The following is a 20139-nucleotide window of genomic DNA, read 5'->3' on the forward strand; positions in this document are numbered from 1 at the left end:
GTTCCTATGAAGGATACCGAGTTTTTTTAATAAAATGAGCATAAAACATGGTATCTCCACCTTATGAGACGAAAGTAGGCCACAGGAAATATTTAAGCATTCACCAATTATTTAATATTTTTTACGACTTCTGCTATTAAATACCAGTTACAATCTTGTTATCAGTAATTAATATTTACCATAAATGCATTATTAAGTAAGTGGTTAAAAGTTTATCAATCAAATTTTTAGTTTGTTATACATGTGTTACTTTAATAAATTGAAACATCGAAGTAATGCACATACGGTCTTTCTTTGATGTTATTCGTTATAGCAGTAATTGAGCATCTCCTTTAGACGAGTTTTTTTAAACATTTCAAAAAAAAAGTACAGCATACAGAAAAAGACATATTATTTTAACAATACTACAGTGTAGTACATGTACACACTGCTAGCATCATGTTATTCCACGCCTTCCTCATCTTTCTTTTTTTCAACAAGATTATCCAGATATTGTTTCAAATGGTAAATCATTAAGCAAATCAAAACGGTCCGATCAAAGAACATGACATTGACATTACCAGATTTTTCTAAAAATAATAATTTTAAATTAAAAGAATGCATTGAAATACAAGAAATTTGATGCTAAATGTAACGCAGAAATTCTCTTCAAAACAATTGCAAACCCAATGTTTCGTGCAATACTTACGTGAAAAACTACAGAAACAAGCTCAGTAGCCAACAGTAACCCGGTTTAATGGTACTGGGCAATCGCCAAAGACAAAAACTCACAAACAAGAAACAAGAAAGAACACCACAAAACTCAACACACAGGACAGTGCATATATTCAAAACTGTTTAAAAAGTATTGCACATCGACACAGCTACACTGCTACACTGAAACTGCGTCATTGATCTTAAAGTTTAGTTTCAGCTAGACCTTTAGACTATTCAAAGATAGATGTGCCAATGCCTTTGTTTTATTTTACTTAAATTTAGTGGGATTTTATTAACCATGAAAAGTATTTACTTGACTCGTTTTCAATTCCAGTTTGTTTATACTTCTCTTGTCTGACATACACTTAATTTTACTCTTAAGGAAATGGCAGAACACTATCACTACGGCAGTTCTGGTCAAAGTAAGTATGAGTCAAGATTAATTGCCAATGAATGAAAATACGGATCCATAAACAATAAATGAATCGCTTAAACAGTTCATACTTGGTGTATGAACATTTCTAATATTCATTAATTACACATAATGTAATTTTTGTGTTACATTATACAGGTCTCATTGATTTAGCAGAAGAGTATGCTGCTTGTGAACGAGTTATAAACGACAAGCAGCCCATTGCTAAAGCAGTAGGAATTGTGGAGTTCAAACCTAGCGATATTGTTAAGGGTAAGAAAAAACAAAATAGTATAATAAATCATTTAATAATTGTTTCTTCTATATCTGATATTTTCTTATAATTTAATTTCCATTTCAGGTCATCACAAGGTCCTGTGGAACAAAAACGGTCGAACCTATTACGCGGATAACTGCGTACACTTGGAACTCGAAGGCGAAATATTTGTCCGTCGGCCTGGCTACTATATTGTTTCTTCACAGCAAAATATACGGCCTCGAATGGAAGCACACACGACAATGAATGAAACCAGACCAACTTCGTTCATACATCATGTTGACCTCCTTTCCCACAAATACTGGACGACTGGTGTCTTGATGCAAACCATGAACTCAATTGAAGGAAATAGTGGTTATTTGACAAGTTAAATGTCAGCGGTTTTCAAGCTGTACAAATATGACAGGCTCTCTGTATCTGTATCTAATCCTGAATTGCTCGATATTGACAAGTACAATGATCATTTTCTGGTTTATTACACGTATGATCTGCCTTACTGAAATAAGATTGCATTACGTTTGATTTAAACATTTACAATGCCTAGCAGTGTATAATCCTTGTTTAAGCTACAACTTAACGCTCCAATGATAATAACATTAATAATAATAATAACGATTATAATAAAGCAGGTACTTACTATTCGTATTTAAATCCACCTCCTGGAAGTTTAATATATTTCAGTTGCTAACTAAGAGGACATTGAGATTAAAAAATAGAAATCAATGAATAAGGTCCTCTATTTTTATGATATAAGGCATCTTGTAAACAGCATATTAAACATTATGCCTGAAACAAATTAAATTGAAGAAAACTAATTTGATTCTACAGTTTGAGCATACTTATGAGCAGGTGAAATATGATATAACCAATTGATTTGCCGATCGATCTCTGAATCATTTGGAGCTGATCAATTTAAAAGTCATATATTAAAAAAAGAAATTAATACTCAATCCAATACATAAGCTAAATATGATATAGTTGACCAGTGAACGAGGCGGGTGAGAACACCTAGAAATGTTACAATAGGTGTGTTCATATTATAAAACGTTTTGCTTTTTTATGGTTCTCATGCGCTTTGTGCTCGACTTATTGTTTCTTACAATTGCCCTGTCTTGTGTCCACAGGAAAGCTACATGATATTAAAGTTTCACCAAAGAGGTCGGAATATAGAAGCAATTACAGGCCGAGTATAAGACGTATCGTTTTTGAGGGGGAGATATGTTAACGCTGTTCATAAATATATATTGTGTTATATTTAGAGATATGTTGAGGCTGTTAATCAATTAAATTAAACATAGTTCAAAATTAAACACTAAATGAGATAAATTACCACTTGAATAATCATGTTTTAATAATAATTTATTATTTTTTTCATCCAGAAATTGAGACTTAGCTGTGTTATCTCTCTTTGCATTACAATTGTGTTAACATAGTTTGTGGCACTCAGTTTCATTAGGTATTTTTTTTAATTTAAAACAATAAAAATATATTTTCTTAATAAGGCATAGAATGTCTAGTCCAACGAAGGCTTCTCGTTTTAGAGTAACTTCTTTGACAAGGGCGACGGATGTAAACATTTCATCTAAAATAAACCATGATCCCAGTACATAGCTGGCAGTAAACTTACAAGACCACTCATATTGTTGAAGCCAAAGAATAAAGTCATCTGATCTGTTTTAAAATGGGTAGGTGGTCACTAAGACCCACATGTATCATGGCATATGTTTCACATTATTACACGTTTTCTTGATTAAATACGATCTTACAAAAATGTGGCTATTCTAGAAGTTTACAATGTCAAAAACCTGACGAAAATTGATTGGTTTCTTTTCAAGATGACAAAAACTCAAAATCACCAAGAGAGTCTGATCTAAAATTGGATAAAACAGACTGAAGTGGTAAATACGACGAACTTATTAAAAAAGTTTAGTCTTCGGTAAAGTATTTCTGCCCTGACAGCTTTGTCGGTTCCTGCCCTTTATGATGATGTTCCATCTCTCATTGCAGATTTATGTATAGATAACAGTTTCATCGAGTTAGGTTTCTGAGAATGCTATTGCTGCAAATCTAAATAATAATACAAACTTTCAGATAGTTTTGGTAATAATGATCCGACATTAAGATGTATAAAATTCATCTCTTTTCGTTATAACAGTTAACATATTTGGCTTCTTGGTTTATTTACCGTAGTCTTTATTCAAACTCATAGTATGATTTATATTTATGCATGTTTTAGTATTTCATGACAGCTTCAACATTGTTCATTTCTGAATCAATACTTTCTCTGAAAGGTAATTGTTCACTAGTGGAGATACACACACTTCCGCCTTGTCGGTTCCTGCCCTTTATGATGATGTTCCATCTCTCATTGCAGATTTATGCATAGGTAACGGTTTCATCGAGTCAGTTTTTTGAATATGCTATTGCTGCAAATCTAAATAACAATACAAACTTATAGATTTCAGATAGTTTTGGTAATAATGATCCGACATTAAAATGTATAAAATTAATCTCTTTTCGTTAAAACAATTAAGGTTGTTATGTCTAAAATGTTCAGTGGTCTTTGTTTCATAATGGGTTCTTTGTTGACAAATGTGTCCACTTCTAACAAATAAAACATATTAGTTCACTGGTGTTATATCCAAATAGTGATAATCGGAAATATATCGGGAACATTTATTGTGAGTCCAGCCATCACATATATCACAACTTATGGCTTAACTTCTGGAGGTCACTCCTTTTGAACAAATTACACGTGGGTGTTTTAGTTGTCTCTCTTGTTCATGTTTACAAAGTCTATTCCTCAATTTATCGAGGTATGTGATGTAGGGTCCGGTTCAGGATGAACGTCGCATTTCAATTTCAGATTAAACGAAATGTCTTGACTTTTACAAGCATTGTTAACGAGTTGAAACGCAGTGTTAGACTTAACCCAGTTTTACTCAGGTTAATAGTAAAAACAACAATTTGGAATCCATGATCAGTCCATGGCGGTACTCACAACATAGTATTTATACAGATAAATAGATGTTTGTGTTGTCATTGTTTGCTAGTGATGTTGTGACTCTTTTTATGGTATCTAAGGCTTTTATTTCTTAACATATTTGGCTTCTTGGTTTACTTTATTCAAACTCATAGTATGATTCAGATTTATGTTTAAGTATTTCATAGGAGTCATGTGCGTTTTAATTCTTAAAAACAATAATAAACGTGCAATTATAACATAATAAAGTATGATTATAATTATTTATCCTGATAATTGGAAATCTTTCAATAACAATATAACGTAAATAAAAACACAAAAACGTATTTGTACTTTATTTCAAAATACCGTCAAAAGTTTATTAAGTTGTTGAAAAGCGTGGCTGCCAAAAAGGTCATCATCGAAGTATAATCATCATCTTGATAATATCACAATTATATCGTACAAAAAGCTTACCTTTGAGAGATTTATGTCCCGATTTAAATGTTCTTGAAATATCAGCGCAGTATTAACCTTCAACACCATGTTCAATATCGTCCTTTTTCTTGACATTTGACAATGGGTCTTTCGGTTCTCTATATTAATCCAGCATTTTTGTTTTAATGTTTTACTATGAAGCATGTCCCGGGCTCAAGTGTGGCATCAAGAGTCTTTCGATGTAGGTTTAACGATTATGGTATTTTAGAAATTATGATATGAAATATACTCTTATAAATGTTAAGATAGATTTCGTAGACTTTATTTAGTTTGTCATTCAAATATAGGTTCACTTGTTAAAGGTTTAGAGTGTTTGAACTGCCCTTACAACAAAGTACGATGATGATAACGCCGTAGTACGATGATAATGACGCCATAGTACGATGATGATTACGCCATAGTACGATGATGATTACGCCATAGTACGATGATGATGACGCCAAAGTACGATGATGATGACGCGATAGTACGATGATAATACAGCGATATTACGATGATGATGACGCGAAAGCACGATGATGATGACGCGATAGTACGATGATGATGACGCGATAGTACGCTAATGATTACGCGATAGTACGATGATAATACAGCTATAGTACGATGATGATAACGCGAAAGAACGATGATGATGAAGCGATAGTACGACGATGACAAAACAGTTCGCTTAAGAAAGGCGCTATCGAGTTTGTTTTAACGTGGTTTTAGGTTTGGATGTTTTCTAAACTGATTAATGACTTAAGGTATTCCATAAACAAATGTTTGAATTTTGAAAGTCTGGTAACGACATATTATTTTAGTATTACTTTCAATGAATTTATGCAAAAATAAAAAAATACCTAAAACTGTTACGAAGTTACGAACAAGCTTTTGTGGTCATGGAAGGCTACACACCCGCCTTCAGTTAAATGTAGATCAAGAAGACAGATTTCAATTATCTGTCAGTTTTATTATAAATTTTATATATACAAAAACAGCAAGCAGATGACAAGTTTTTTTATTATCGTATATGTACAATATGTAATTATGCCTAACAATTTGAATATATCTCGAAATACGTAATTTTGCAGCCTGTGCTGAAGTAAAACATTGGGTTATCGCGTTTGTCACTGTAATTACATTTGTTAAGTTGATTGCATTCAATCTCTTAGACAACAGCTACCTGCAGCCGGCCAATCATAGGCCTGAAAAAGTGTTTGATAAATCTCACACACAACTGTTTTTCTGTCTGATATTTCAACTGGTCAATCTCGTGCAAATCGTGCACCTACTTATTTACAAGGACGTTCTTAATACTAGAAATGTTTGTATCCTGTGTTTTCCTGACATTTCTCTCAAACAAATGTATGGTATCGGACTGAAAAACAAGCAATACACTTTCTGTTGTCTAAGTCGGATAGATCACGAGTAGCTACGCTCGCTTATAAATTCCATATCAAATGGCTACTCGTGATCTATCCTATACGTACTACTGCGAAGAACAAACATAGTTTAGAACGTACAGCTTACTTACTCGAAGCAACCTTATGCCTTAAACCACCTTAACGTTCCCTTAGCGAAACTTATCGCATGGACCAAACCATCGTAAATTAGGTTTATACTAATAATATCATCTAAGCTTTAGAGATCCGTTAATATCATATGAATGTAAATATCGCTTAGTTTAATACATTTTTCAATAATTACGATAATTAATTGCTTATTGTTTATAAAACGTATTACAGAATGTACCTTAGAACAACTGAATATGCACTTTTGCTTGCATTTATTGTGATTATAATTGAGTTTTATGTATATTGTATCCATTGTATGTAGAACGTTTAATAATTTAAATTGTTAAGGTCGTAAACATTTGTATATGTTCTTTGTTCTCAACATGATGTTTGATACAGTTTTAAAAATTCGAAAGGAAATACGAGGCTTTTTGATTAAAAGGTTCTGCTTATTTAATTGCCTGCTTATAGAGACCACCTTTTTTGAAAGATGGTTAGTTATGTACCACAACACTGATACTGTGAGGGCAATGCCACTATTAAAATGCATCAAAATAAATCAAAGCCAAGGTTAACATAGGAATAAAACAAATAGGGCCGTAATTCACCATTTATATCATAAGTCTGTCTTTTAGACTCCAAACCGAAACTGAAAATTTTTAATTCTTTGAAAAATCAAAGCAAAGTGTTCATGACGAAATTGCTGTGGATGCCGGAAAGGACTTGTTTTAACATGTTTTTGTTAACCTTTTGTCAAAGGAGTTATATCGATGCCTTTTTAGATAATTAAAGTGCAATCGATGACGGTGTGAAACATAACTTTAACACAAAACATATGTACACAAGTATATAACTATTCAGTTGTATAAACTTACTAACTAGATGAAGGTTTACCACTGATTTAACATTTGTTTTCCAATGCTAATCACACTGAATAATTGTGGTTTAACATGAGCGGGATATAGATTACACTTGTCACACCAGCACTTGTTGCATATTTATGAACAAGAGTGGAGAAAGGACTACGTTTTACATATATTTAACAAACAGAAAGGTAAAATTGCTTAAAATTAACAGTGCACACACAAATAAACTATATCTCTAGTAGCCAAGTTTGTGCAAATGTTGACTTTATCGAACATAAGGACATAACTTCGAATGTACACAAAAACGAACACTACATGATACCAACAACAATAAGTTTAGCATGAAAAATGTTAGTCATATATGAATTGTTTTAGAGTTTAAATGATCAATGCATTTAAATCAATGCCAATTAAGATATTCAAGAACACATTCCCAGTGTAACCAATATAAACAAAGAAGACCGGATGGTTATAGCTTAAACAATGTCTCTATTCGAAGGTATAATAATTAGGTCAGCTTAATTCCAATGTTTTGGAAGTCTTCGGCTTTGCAGCAACCAAAGGGCCTTTAATGATCGGAGGTTGTTTTACGATTAACAGGCAATATTACCTTCATACTTCTGGTGCTCCGATTAAGTACTAGCAAAGTGTCTAACACTTCATAGAAAATATTTAATGTTAGCCATCCAGCATAAGTATGCCAATAAGGGTTAGTGTAATTTAGATAAAAAAAGTTTGTATGAACAACAACAGCTACTATTTTGATACGATATGATAAATGGTGAAAGGAAAAAAATATTTTACCAAAATTATAAAGCAATTTTATAAAAAAACAAAGAAACATACTGCCTGCATTAAAACAGATCTCAATGAAGTTTTATTTCAACCACAACATTTTGTAACATTAAATTAAATCTTGCAAATTGTTTGCATTAATTTGTGTTGCCTTACCTTAGTCATTGTGTTAAGTACTGCAACGATACAGAAATGCTGCTTTAATCCCATTGTGTTCAATAATAACACAAGGAAGGGCTGTGATTCACAATGGTAATATGCACAACAGGAAGATTTTAATATAACAGAAGACAAAACTATAAGTTTTGTTTCGGTTTCAGCCACATATTGTTTCAGAATAATATAAAGCCTTATCAAGTCTTCATTTCAGTTATATGTCGCAATGGAGACCTTCTTGTATAGACTTAATGCTGTATTTGTTTATGTTACATTGGTGTTTCACTGTTGCAAAGGTATGATTAATACGTTTTTTTCATTACACATTTCATGTTGTGTTTTATATTTCCGAAATAATTTTAAACTTTTAAATACGAAATTTTTAATTTCCTTTGTTTTGTCGTAACTATTATTATTTGCTGAATATTATTCGCATTACTTGCTGCTAATACATCTTCACAATAACTTAAAGCGAGTAACTGTTATCACTTATCTCCTAACCAATAATACTTTACTTTCCTTGACAATTGTTTTGAAAAATCATTAAACAATGCGGTTATTTAATTTAAAACAACTTTTATAAAAACACTTGTAGTGTTTTTAATGAACCTCGTGGACGCATAATGCGACAAAATTGACTCCCTCCCCCCTCAAATCTGACAAACGCTATTCCATTATAACCAAATCCGGTAAAAATATTTCTGGGCATTATATTTAATAATTATATGAAAACCAACCTTACCACCCACAAGGAGTTTTAAAGTTAAACAAAACGTGTCCTCTATTGCCATTCTTATGCATTAATTGTACATTTATTTTTTAAAGGTTTTGACTTGTTAGACGTAAATAATTGTCAATTTCTTCAATAACGATCTATGTTCTTAAATTGCCTGTCATTCAATAGTATCCGATATGTAATCGGAGAGAAGAAATGAAAATGAAACATATTGTTTTTTATAAAGAACACTGACGGTAACACCTTCATCGGTCAGCTTTCTGAAAAAAAAGGTTTTGTAGGCTACATCGTTAGCAAACTTCTTAATGCTGCAAATAGTCAAAAATTGCTGTGCGATGAATAAGAACAAACACTACATTTTAAGCAAATTTCTAAATGCTGCAAGTATTCTTATATTGTTAAACGATAAGATGAATTTAAAATAATACCTAGTCTTTCTTAATGTTACAAATATTCAAGAATTGACGATCAAAATATTTTGAAAAACACCCCATTAGTAAACTTGTAAATGCTGCAAATATTTTGGTATTGTCATAAAACTAAAGAGGTTTGAAAACTAACTCATTAGTCACTTTTAAAATGCTGCAAATATTGTAATACTGTTGAAATATTTATCTTGAATTGTGACGATGTGCGTCTCTAGTTGGTTGTCTGTTTGGTTAGACTCCTGGTGTATTCAACAATGCAAGGTGAACTCTAACTTTCATTTGTAAAGTTCTAACAGTTAGTCTTTTGCTCAGCGCCTGGTAGGTTTTAACCTTGATTCTTTCGCTCAGCTACTAATAGGTTTTAACCTTCATTCATTCGCTCAGCGCCTGATAGGTTCTAACCGTGGTTCTTTCGCTAAGCGCCTGATAGGTTCTAACCGTGATTCTTTCGCTCAGCGCCTGATAGGTTCTAACCTTGATTCTTTCGCTCAGCGCCTGATAGGTTCTAACCGTGATTCTTTCGCTCAGCGCCTGATAGGTTCTAACCGTGATTCTTTCGCTCAGCGCCTGATAGGTTCTAACCTTGATTCTTTCGCTCAGCGCCTGATAGGTTCTAGCCTTGATTCTTTTGCTCAGCACCTGAAAGGTTTTAACCGTGAGTCTTTCGCTCCGCTACTACTAGGTTCTAACCTTCATTCATTCGCTCAGCGCCTGATAGTTTCTAACCCTGATTCTTTCGCTCAGCGCCTGATAGTTTCTAACCCTGATTATTTCGCTCATCGCCTGATAGGTTCTAACCTTCATTCTTTCGCTCAGCGCCTGATAAGTTCTAACCTTCATTCTTTCGCTCATCGCCTGATAGGTTCTAACCTTCATTCTTTCGCTCAGCGCCTGATAGGTTCTAACCTTCATTCTTTCGCTCATCGCCTGATAGGTTCTAACCTTCATTCTTTCGCTCAGCGCCTGATAGTTTCTAACCCTGATTCTTTCGCTCATCGCCTGATAGGTTCTCACCTTCATTCTTTCGCTCAGCTACTAATAGGTTTTAACCTTGATTTTTTTTCTCTCAGCGCCCGTAAGGTTTTGACCGTTAGTCTTTCGCAAAGCGCCTGATAGGTTCTAACCGTGAGTCTTTCGCTTAGCGCCTTATAGGTTCTTACCGTGATTCCTTCGCTCAGCGCCTAAAAGGTTATAACCTTCATTCATTCGCTCAGCGCCTGATAGGTTCATACCTTGATTATTTCACCCAGCGCCTGATAGGTTCTAACCTTGATTCTTTCGCTTAGCGCCTGATAGGTTCTAACCGTGAGTCTTTCGCTCAGCGCCTGATAGGTTCTAACCGTGATTCTTTCGCTCAGCGCCTAATAGGTTCTGACCTTGTGTCTTTCGCTCAACGCCTAATAGGTTCTGACCTTGTGTCTTTCGCTCATCGCCTGATAAGTTATAACCGTGATTCTTTCGCTCAGCGCCTAAAAGGTTCTGACCTTGTGTCTTTCGCTCAGCGCCTAATAGGTTCTAACCTTGATTCCTTCGCTCAGCGCTTAGTAGGTTTTAACCGTGAGTCTTTCGCTAAGCGCATGATAGGTTCTAACCTTGATTCTTTCGCTTAGCGCCTGATAGGTTCTAACCGTGATTCTTTCGCTCAGCGCCTGATAGGTTCTAACCGTGAGTCTTTTGCTCAGCGCCTGATAGGTTCTAACCGTGATTCATTCGCTCAGCGCCTATTAGGTTATAACTTTGATTCTTTCGCTCAGCGCCTGATATGTTCATACAGTGATTCTTTCGCTCAGGGTCTGATAGGTTCTACCCATGAGTCTTTCGCTCAACGCCTGAGGAGTGTTCCGGTCAGCGATTGTAGGGTTCCAACCGTTTGCCTTTTGCTCAGCACTTGTTAGGTTTATCCGTGTGTCTTCCGGTTAGCGATTGTAAGGATCCAACCGTGTGCCTTTCGCTCAGCGATTGTTGGTTTTTAACCGTGTGTCTTCCGGTAAGCGATTGTAAGGATCCCACCGTGTGTCTTTCGCTCAGCGATTATTAGTTTTTAACCGTGTGTCTTCCGGTAAGCGTTTGTAAGGATCCCACCATGTGCCTTTCGCTCATCGATTGTTAGTTTTTAACAGTGTGTCTTCCGGTAAGCGATTGTAAGGATCCCACCGTGAGTCTTTCGCTCAGCGCTTGTTGGGTTTTAACCGTGAGTCTTTCGCTCAGCGCTTGTTGGGTTTTAACCGTGAGTCTTTCGCTCAGCGCTTGTTAGGTTTTAACCGTGTGTCTTCCGCTCAGCGCTTGTTGGGTTTTAACCGTGAGTCTTTCGCTCAGCGCTTGTTAGGTTTTAACCGTGAGTCTTTCGCTCAGCGCTTGTTAGGTTTTAACCGTGAGTCTTTCGCTGAGCGCTTGTTGGGTTTTAACCGTGAGTCTTTCGCTCAGCGCTTGTTAGGTTTTAACCGTGAGTCTTTCGCTCAGCGCTTGTTAGGTTTTAACCGTGAGTCCTTCGCTCAGCGCTTGTTGGGTTTTAACCGTGAGTCTTTCGCTCAGCGCTTGTTAGGTTTTAACCGTGAGTCTTTCGCTCAGCGCTTGTTGGGTTTTAACCGTGAGTCTTTCGCTCAGCGCTTGTTAGGTTTTAACCGTGAGTCTTCCGCTCAGCGCTTGTTGGGTTTTAACCGTGAGTCTTTCGCTCAGCGCTTGTTAGGTTTTAACCGTGAGTCTTCCGCTCAGCGTTTGTTGGGTTTTAACCGTGAGTCTTTCGCTCAGCGCTTGTTGGGTTTTAACCGCGAGTCTTTCGCTCAGCGCTTGTTAGGTTTTAACCGTGAGTCTTTCGCTCAGCGCTTGTTGGGTTTTAACCGTGAGTCTTTCGCTCAGCGCTTGTTAGGTTTTAACCGTGAGTCTTTCGCTCAGCGCTTGTTAGGTTTTAACAGTGTGTCTTCCGGTAAGCGATTGTAAGGATCCCACCGTGAGTCTTTCGCTCAGCGCTTGTTGGGTTTTAACCGTGAGTCTTTCGCTCAGCGCTTGTTAGGTTTTAACCGTGAGTCTTTCGCTCAGCGTTTGTTGGGTTTTAACCGTGAGTCTTTCGCTCAGCGCTTGTTAGGTTTTAACCGTGAATCAATCGCTCAGCGCTTGTTGGGTTTTAACCGTGAGTCTTTCGCTCAGCGCTTGTTGGGTTTTAACCGTGAGTCTTTCGCTCAGCGCTTGTTGGGTTTTAACAGTGAGTCTTTCGCTCAGCGCTTGTTAGGTTTTAACAGTGTGTCTTCCGGTAAGCGATTGTAAGGATCCCACCGTGAGTCTTTCGCTCAGCGCTTGTTGGGTTTTAACCGTGAGTCTTTCGCTCAGCGCTTGTTGGGTTTTAACCGTGAGTCTTTCGCTCAGAGCTTGTTAGGTTTTAACCGTGTGTCTTCCGCTTAGTGGTTGTAAGGATCCAACTGTGAGTCTTTCGCTCAGCGGTGCCTATTGGATTCTAATTTGATCCCTTATAACTCAAATATGATGTGAAGTAAACTGATTCATTTTCAGAGGATGTTGTAACCACATTAATACAACATTATATATATTTATTTTAAAAGCACACTATGTCAGATTCCTTGGTACGTTACAACTAAAACAGCCCGACGGTGGTGTAGATGTGTTAAGATTGAGAACGCTTCTTCAAATACTAAAGCTTAGTTATGCACATAACTTATAGTTGTTATGCTTTTAATTCAGCCCAATATGGGGAAACATATGAGAACAAAATCATAAATAGATCTCAGAGATTAAATATTTTCTGCTGGATAATGCAACATTGATTTAATGAAAAAATAGCGGTGAGTGTATTGTACAGGGGAAACCTGTTACTATTTTTATTCGGAATTTTAATATATATATGAAACGCTTGGAAACACGTTTTTAATATAAAGTGATGCTTGTTACAATTAAATGTATAGGAAATCTAATACGTATTACATAATCTAAAGGGACAGAACTGTTTTACATCAACAGTGTCATTCTGGGTAAAAAATGTATCGAATTACACTATTTCTTGCAATTTGTCACTATTAAATGCATGTGGATCAAATTTGCCTTTTCCTGGTTTCCACACTTTTTCGACGGTTAAAACATGGATGTTCTGCTTTCCGACAAATAAGATGAAAAATGACTGCTAGAACTTTTAATGTATGTAAAGATGTGCACAACTGTAACATTTAAGCCTTAAATGCTATTTGAGACCAAGTTAAGTTGAACAAACCCGAAAAATGACATATTTGGCCAAAGCGCTTTTTAATTACAGTCGCCCAGGCGCTTGGGTGCCAGAGAGTTACTAGAAATTGAAAAGCCACTTACAGACTGATATATGTGTGGATGAACTGACGGGGTTAACTTATATAAATTTATAATTAATAATAGTGGTAAACACGTTTTTCTATGATTAGCTTCATCGCTGTTCCTGACGTTCCCGTTAAACCACATGATTATTTTGCATATAATTTTCTTTTATTGCAGAACAAAACGTCGCAGGTTTTCATCAAAAGGAAAGACATACGGTGTACATCCATGAAGGCGATGAACTCGTAAAAACGTGTTCTGAAACAGACAAACTTTTAAACTATACACGACATGCTTGGAGGAAATATGGAGCTATTCATACCTTAAAACATAACGAGCTTCATATCACAAATACAAGCCCCGGTGATACGGGAATATATGAATGTGTCGATTTAAATACATCGTCAGTGATTTTAGAAATGGATTTACATGTAATGTGTAAGTAGATTTATACAAAGAGTTGATCTAGTCTTGTTTACTCATTCTTTTAATATAACTAAATAATGTACAAAGATAATATTTGTATAATTGTGTGGAAATTATACAATTCGGATAAACTGGTATTACACAAATATAAGAGAAAATCTTTCTTAAATGTTGTTTTTTTGCGACTAAACTTTTATTGATTATATAAACATATCAGCTTTCTTAGCAAAAAAAGCACTCGATTTTGAGCTGTATCAATGGCCTAATTTGCGTTTCATTTTTGTCGTTGATGTTGTTTTTGTCTTTTCATAGATACCTCGTTTATAATATTTGCATTTTCATTACCCAAACATATATTTCAACACGTTATAGATGCACCGATACCGGACTCTACAACACCAATTAAATCAGAGTTCGGTGCTCCCGTATCTTCAAATGCTACATTGACATTTTATGCCGATGCTGTTCCTATTCCAAATGCCTCGGGTTATACCTGGAGTAGGTGTATTAACACGACAGAAGGGAAACAAATTGCCAATTCATCAGACGTTGAACGTTCGATGGTTTATAGGACATTGGTTGAAAACGATAAAATCACTATTCAGTCAAAAGGACTTGTTTCAAAGTTGACATTGCACAATATTACTATCATTGATTATGGAGAATACAAGCTGACTGTCCAAAATGGCATCGGAAGATCTTGGGAACAAAGTTACACAATTTGGAGAGAAGGTAGGCTGTAACAAAAGTCACTGTGATACAAGGTGCTGCCATATCTTGATATATTATCTGTACCCAGCAACAAATGACTGTTAGTTCAATGCATAGGATATATCCAAACATTTTCCCTTTCATGCTTTATCTTAAAATAATCCTAATTATTTTCTACCTTCATTGACAGTAACGGTACATTTGAAAGAGTTGTTTGTTATAATTACGCAGGTGTCTTCTTGTTGATTTGTCAACCTTAAAGCTAGTAGATCATAATATTATAGAAACGACGATAAACAAAAGTCGTTCGAAACTGAAATAATTCATAAGTATCCTTATCAATTATAGGTAGACCATCAATGCCGTCTGAGTTTGCCATTGTGGCTGGTTCAGCTACACATTCTTCGGTAGTGGTGTCGTGGAAAGGGGGAAGCAATGGGGGCTCTCGGCAAACCTTCCAAGTTGAGTACACAATTGTTGAACCAAACAAAGAAGTGTTCCATGCATCTGTTGAAGACACCGAACAGGAAAATGAAAACGCTACACTGACGCAATTATCCAGTAATACCGAGTATACTGTGAAAATGACGTCGTCGAACATACACGGAACGTCGGGTTACACTGACGAGATAAACTTCAGAACGATGCAAGGTAAGATATTTCTGTTTAAATCGATGTGTAAAAATGCGTGTAATGCATTGGCGCTTACTATCGAGTGCTACTCTGGAAATACATTTAGGTAATTTTCTAGATCATTCATTTAGATTTATATTCACAACTCCGTACTCTTAAATGAGTATTTCTTTATTATACATCGCGATTATTTTCTGTTGAGCTTTTAATAGAATAACTGTTCTTTCGCTTATTGAGTATGTTTCTAATTATAATTTTGATTCAACTTACTTATATGCTTATTAATCAATTGGAGGACCAATCAAAACCTACACAAGAATGGCAAGTGTAGCTATCATGGCTTCATCAGCAAGTGGAGGCGCTCTGTTGCTTGTATCTGTTGTTCTGCTAATTGTGTGCATTCGACAAAGAAAGACGTCATCAGGTAAATATGAAGTGATGCAAAACAAAAAGGTTCTAATTGTCATGGCATAATGAAGCATATAGAGGTGTTTGTATTTCATCCCTCTCTACTATCTACTGCGTTCGTATGGAATGTAATATTTTGGTAAATGACAATACAAGGTATAATTTACGCTGACAGATACGATTATAGACTTCTTAAAAAAGAATCGTTAGATAAATGTATGGCTAGGTCCTCAGTTCAAAACTGGACCAATCTACAATAAATGATGCTCCATAATGGCTTTAGAATTTAAAACAGATGATCTTATTTTAGACACAACAAGGAGTGAACAGGATGTGTACTCACATTACGAAATTGCAGATAGAGTTAACATGGACAGAATGATTTCCGGTAAATATAATGAGTCTTTTATATAAGTACACTAATTTGCAACAAACATATATATTACCTTTTGCTTATGGATAATAATAGCTGTCAGTTGCATCATCTTATGTTTGCTTTACATAAACATACACTTATATTTATCCAAATACTCATTCTCTTAGGATTCCCGTCCCATCATTGTATTTTCGGTCAAGGTAATCGTTAACGTACGTCCCGTTCACTCCATATGGCAGTTTTAACACGCTTGTTCTAAGCGAAATTACATATTTATAATTCAAACTTGATTTTATTGTTTGTGTTCCTTCCTTCCATCTTAAAAAGACTGGAATCTGCCGCTATTAGAACAGTTAAAATATGTTCATGAGGCAATTTTATTCTTAAGCTTTTCAATGATTTTTTTAAGGTTGAAACAATCTGTTTTGAATCACATAAAATAACCTGTTTAGTTTCGTTGCTTTTATCGCTAAAAATAAGAGTACAACGGATATTACAAGGTCAAACAATATTGATCGAAGGAACTGTTTATTTGTTGAGTAAACCCGTACCGTAAAATATTGCAATTATATATGTTTTGTTTACAGCCGAAAACCACGGAACTGCAGGGACTGGAAATGGTAACGGGTAAGGATATAGAACAATTATTTTGACGAAACATTTAAGATCTTTAATGACTATTTCAGACATTACAAATATAGGTAAATACATTTTCAACTTTGAATTAATCATTAGACACTTCAGGAACAAGCCCAGTTGTCAATAACTTGAAAGAATACCCCGTTATGAGGCAAGGTATTAGGGTCTTACGTGGGATACACAGCGTAACAAAACCACACTTACAGACAAAACATCTTGATGCTTTCATGATTGGGTTGTTAGAACTATGAAAACATGAAGGGAATAGCGAAACAATTGCGCATGCGCTGTATAGTGGTAAGGGAGGTGACTGTTGATCCAGGTCTAAGAGGTTCGACCCCCCATTTTGGCACTAACAAATATAAAATGCATCTGTCGGGGACGTTTAGCTAGTGGTCGTCCAAGAGTGATATTCCTGAGTACACGTTTACGAAATAGGTTAGCTTTAACCAGGGTAACATCCCGGCTTTAAGAAATGATCAATTATCTGACAACACAAACTGTTATTAGAAATGAATATTATCCAAAATTGCCCATTACAGGAAATATATAAAAACAAAACATAACTACTGTTGTCGGTCTAGATAAACTTTATATCAAAATAAGTTGTCTGACTCGTTTAAATAAAATCATCTGGCCTGTTGAAATACTATATTTTAGATTTAACAGCAGTACCAATGAACAACAAGACATGTACTATTTACACCCTCAACACCAACAGCGATACGGTATGTGTACCATATTGGATAGTTTATACTATTGACTTGACAGTATGGAAGCTGCTAATTATACATGTATGCAAAACTGTTATACACTTTCGAAATTTATGTTAAAGATATATTAAGAAGATTTAATTCTAGTTATAAGTATTGGCTTGTTAAAAGGGAATTGTAGATTAAATATTTGGCTAGGTTTTCAATTCAAAACTTCGCGAATGTTTAACATCTTTCCAAACTAAAACTGATAACATCAATCAAAGCTCCAAAATGACATTGGTATATAAATGTAACTTTTATGTTTCTAGAAACACCCATTGATCGTCAGGTTATTTACTCACATTACGCAACAGCAGAAACAACAAACATGGACAAAAGGAGTTCATCAGCCAAGTGTATTATACTTTAATAAATTGTCCACATGTTATCGTTTGTCAATAAAATAAAACGATTTAATTATCTTGAAGTTACTGGATTGGATGCATATTGTTCAATTAATAAACGGTTTAAAAAGGTTGACCAAACCAAAACCTTTCTCAGTTTAAGACAATTGACCACCGGCAAATTAAATAATTATTGGCGGTTATAAGTACATGTATATAAATAGCTCCAGTAGCTTTTTCACAATCTTACGTTTGTTGAATGACTTCTGGGACCTTGAATAATAATGTTGGACAGAGTATTGTCCTTAGAACCATATGATAGTACTCTTTATTTACCGTTTCACCCGCCGGTGCCATGTTTGATGTTTAAACGCCGCGGAAATCATCTTAAGACAGTGCTGACTTCGGAATTTTACTGAAATTGCAGAGGTGTTTGGTGTGCCACTCTCTACTCTGTTTCATTAATAACAAAGATATCTGCAGCATTTCATCGCCTTCTAATTCGTCAATGTTATTTAGTAAGAGTATGCGAGCGGTATGCACAGCTTGGTGATTTTTGTTTGTTTTTCTTTTATGAAAACATGTGAGGCGACCCATTGATTAGCTCATTTGGAAACGTTCAATCAAAATGTGATATGCCAACCCGCGACTTCAGGCCAACACATACACTATCCCATCGCATGTTATATCAGTATAAAACATTTTCATCGTAAAACAACAGCCATACCATGGTTAACCTTATTTGTAACCACGATCCTGTTAATAGGCAAGGCACCATGTTTATAGCGATAATGCGACAATATCAAGCAATTCTATAACAATTGAATTGCGGAAACATAAACTAGTTTTAAATAGTTTCCTCTACTATTGTGATACAGAGTTCGAAGTGAATCAAACGTATTCCATGTGCAATTGAAAAACCACTAAACATTGTATTCGATTTTTTAACAGATTAAAGGAAATAAAATAAAGAACGCCACACTTCACCCAGATGCAAAGATTATTATTCCTATCTGATCTTCTTATATTTTTTATATAAAGTTTTCATACCTCCTTGTTCTGCTTCCCATGTATTCACGGCGAGTGTATGCTAGCATTATCAAAGTGCTTTATCATTATGATATATGTATTTATATATATTTATATATAGGTCTTCCACTAATAAATTGATAGTGGAAGTATGAAATTCCTGACCAGCAAGGTTTTTCATTGAAATGTAGAAATAACAGCATAAGTTTATGTTTGAGCCCATTTCTATGGAGTTATATACTTCAAAATGTCCTATAACGTTTTCCATGTAATCATGGTACGGTGATTTCCCTTTTTCTACATAACTATGACAATACCCACTTTCCAGTATTTTGACGGTGATATCCCTTTTCCTTTACAGTCATGGAGCTATACACTTCTCCGTGATTTGCACGTTGACATAACTAGCTCACGTGATGGTGGCGATGTGCGCACTCCCGTGTTTCTCACAGTGACATAACTAGCTCCATTATCGTGGCGATATGCACTCTCCCGTGTTTTGCACAACGACTTACCTTTCTCACGCTATATAGGCGTAATCAACTTTCACGTGTTTAACACGTTAACTTTGCAATCTCACGTTATCGTTGTGTTAACACTTTTACGTGTTTTCACTACGACTAACCTTTCCCATGTTATCATTGGGTATATAATAAAGTTTCACTTGTTATCACGGTGATTTTCTCTTCCTATTGTCATTACATGTATAACGTTATATATTAAATGTGGAGTCATAATTATGTGATTCCCTCGTTATTACGATTACATATGATTAAAACAACGTTGTTTATTTATTTCTTTATTAAAATTTCAAAAGATGAAGCGGTCATTTAAGAGCTAACCACCCGTCTAGAAGAGCGTGCGGATAATTCAGCCGTGGACAGTGGCATTTTATGATCGACGCATTCATTGGCGAACACACATCATCAAGCAAAAACAAATTATACGGTGGAACAGTGGACCACAGCATTCTTCCGCATTGCTTTAATCTCACCAATCACCCGTCTTATGGTCCGAGCCTCATGCAATATGCGAAGTCAGACATCTCACGGCAATACGCCTGGCATTTTCCTCCAATACTATACTCAATTTCGTATTTCAATGAACATTGCCAAATTCCATTTGAACAAACCCGCATTTCGGTTATTGGCTTCAACCGTGACAGCAAACTCCTCAGCCCTCTTGCTTCAGTACAGTATTATAGTC

The 20139-nt window shown here is 35.4% G+C and overlaps 1 protein-coding gene across 1 annotated transcript; it reads left to right on the top strand.

Moving 5' to 3' along the window:
• The first annotated feature begins 8397 nt into the window (after positions 1-8397).
• On the top strand, positions 8398-17930 carry LOC128221385 (uncharacterized). The gene is made up of 9 exons (XM_052929999.1): positions 8398-8451; positions 13790-14050; positions 14411-14770; positions 15098-15400; positions 15678-15806; positions 16101-16178; positions 16754-16793; positions 17466-17533; positions 17830-17930. Exons 2-9 carry the CDS (start codon positions 14032-14034, stop codon positions 17928-17930), a joined length of 1098 nt encoding a protein of 365 aa, XP_052785959.1. The 5' UTR covers positions 8398-8451; positions 13790-14031.
• Positions 17931-20139: the final 2209 nt, after the last annotated feature.

Source organism: Mya arenaria, chromosome 16 (genome assembly GCF_026914265.1).
Source record: "Mya arenaria isolate MELC-2E11 chromosome 16, ASM2691426v1".
Lineage (NCBI taxonomy): Eukaryota > Metazoa > Mollusca > Bivalvia > Myida > Myidae > Mya > Mya arenaria.

Excerpts from the sequence above, each read along its gene's own strand:
- LOC128221385 (XM_052929999.1), top strand. Across the intron at positions 16,179-16,753 it reads CATGGACAGAATGATTTCCG|CCGAAAACCACGGAACTGCA; the intron begins GTAAATATAATG and ends TTTTGTTTACAG. Across the intron at positions 16,794-17,465 it reads GGGACTGGAAATGGTAACGG|ATTTAACAGCAGTACCAATG; the intron begins GTAAGGATATAG and ends ACTATATTTTAG.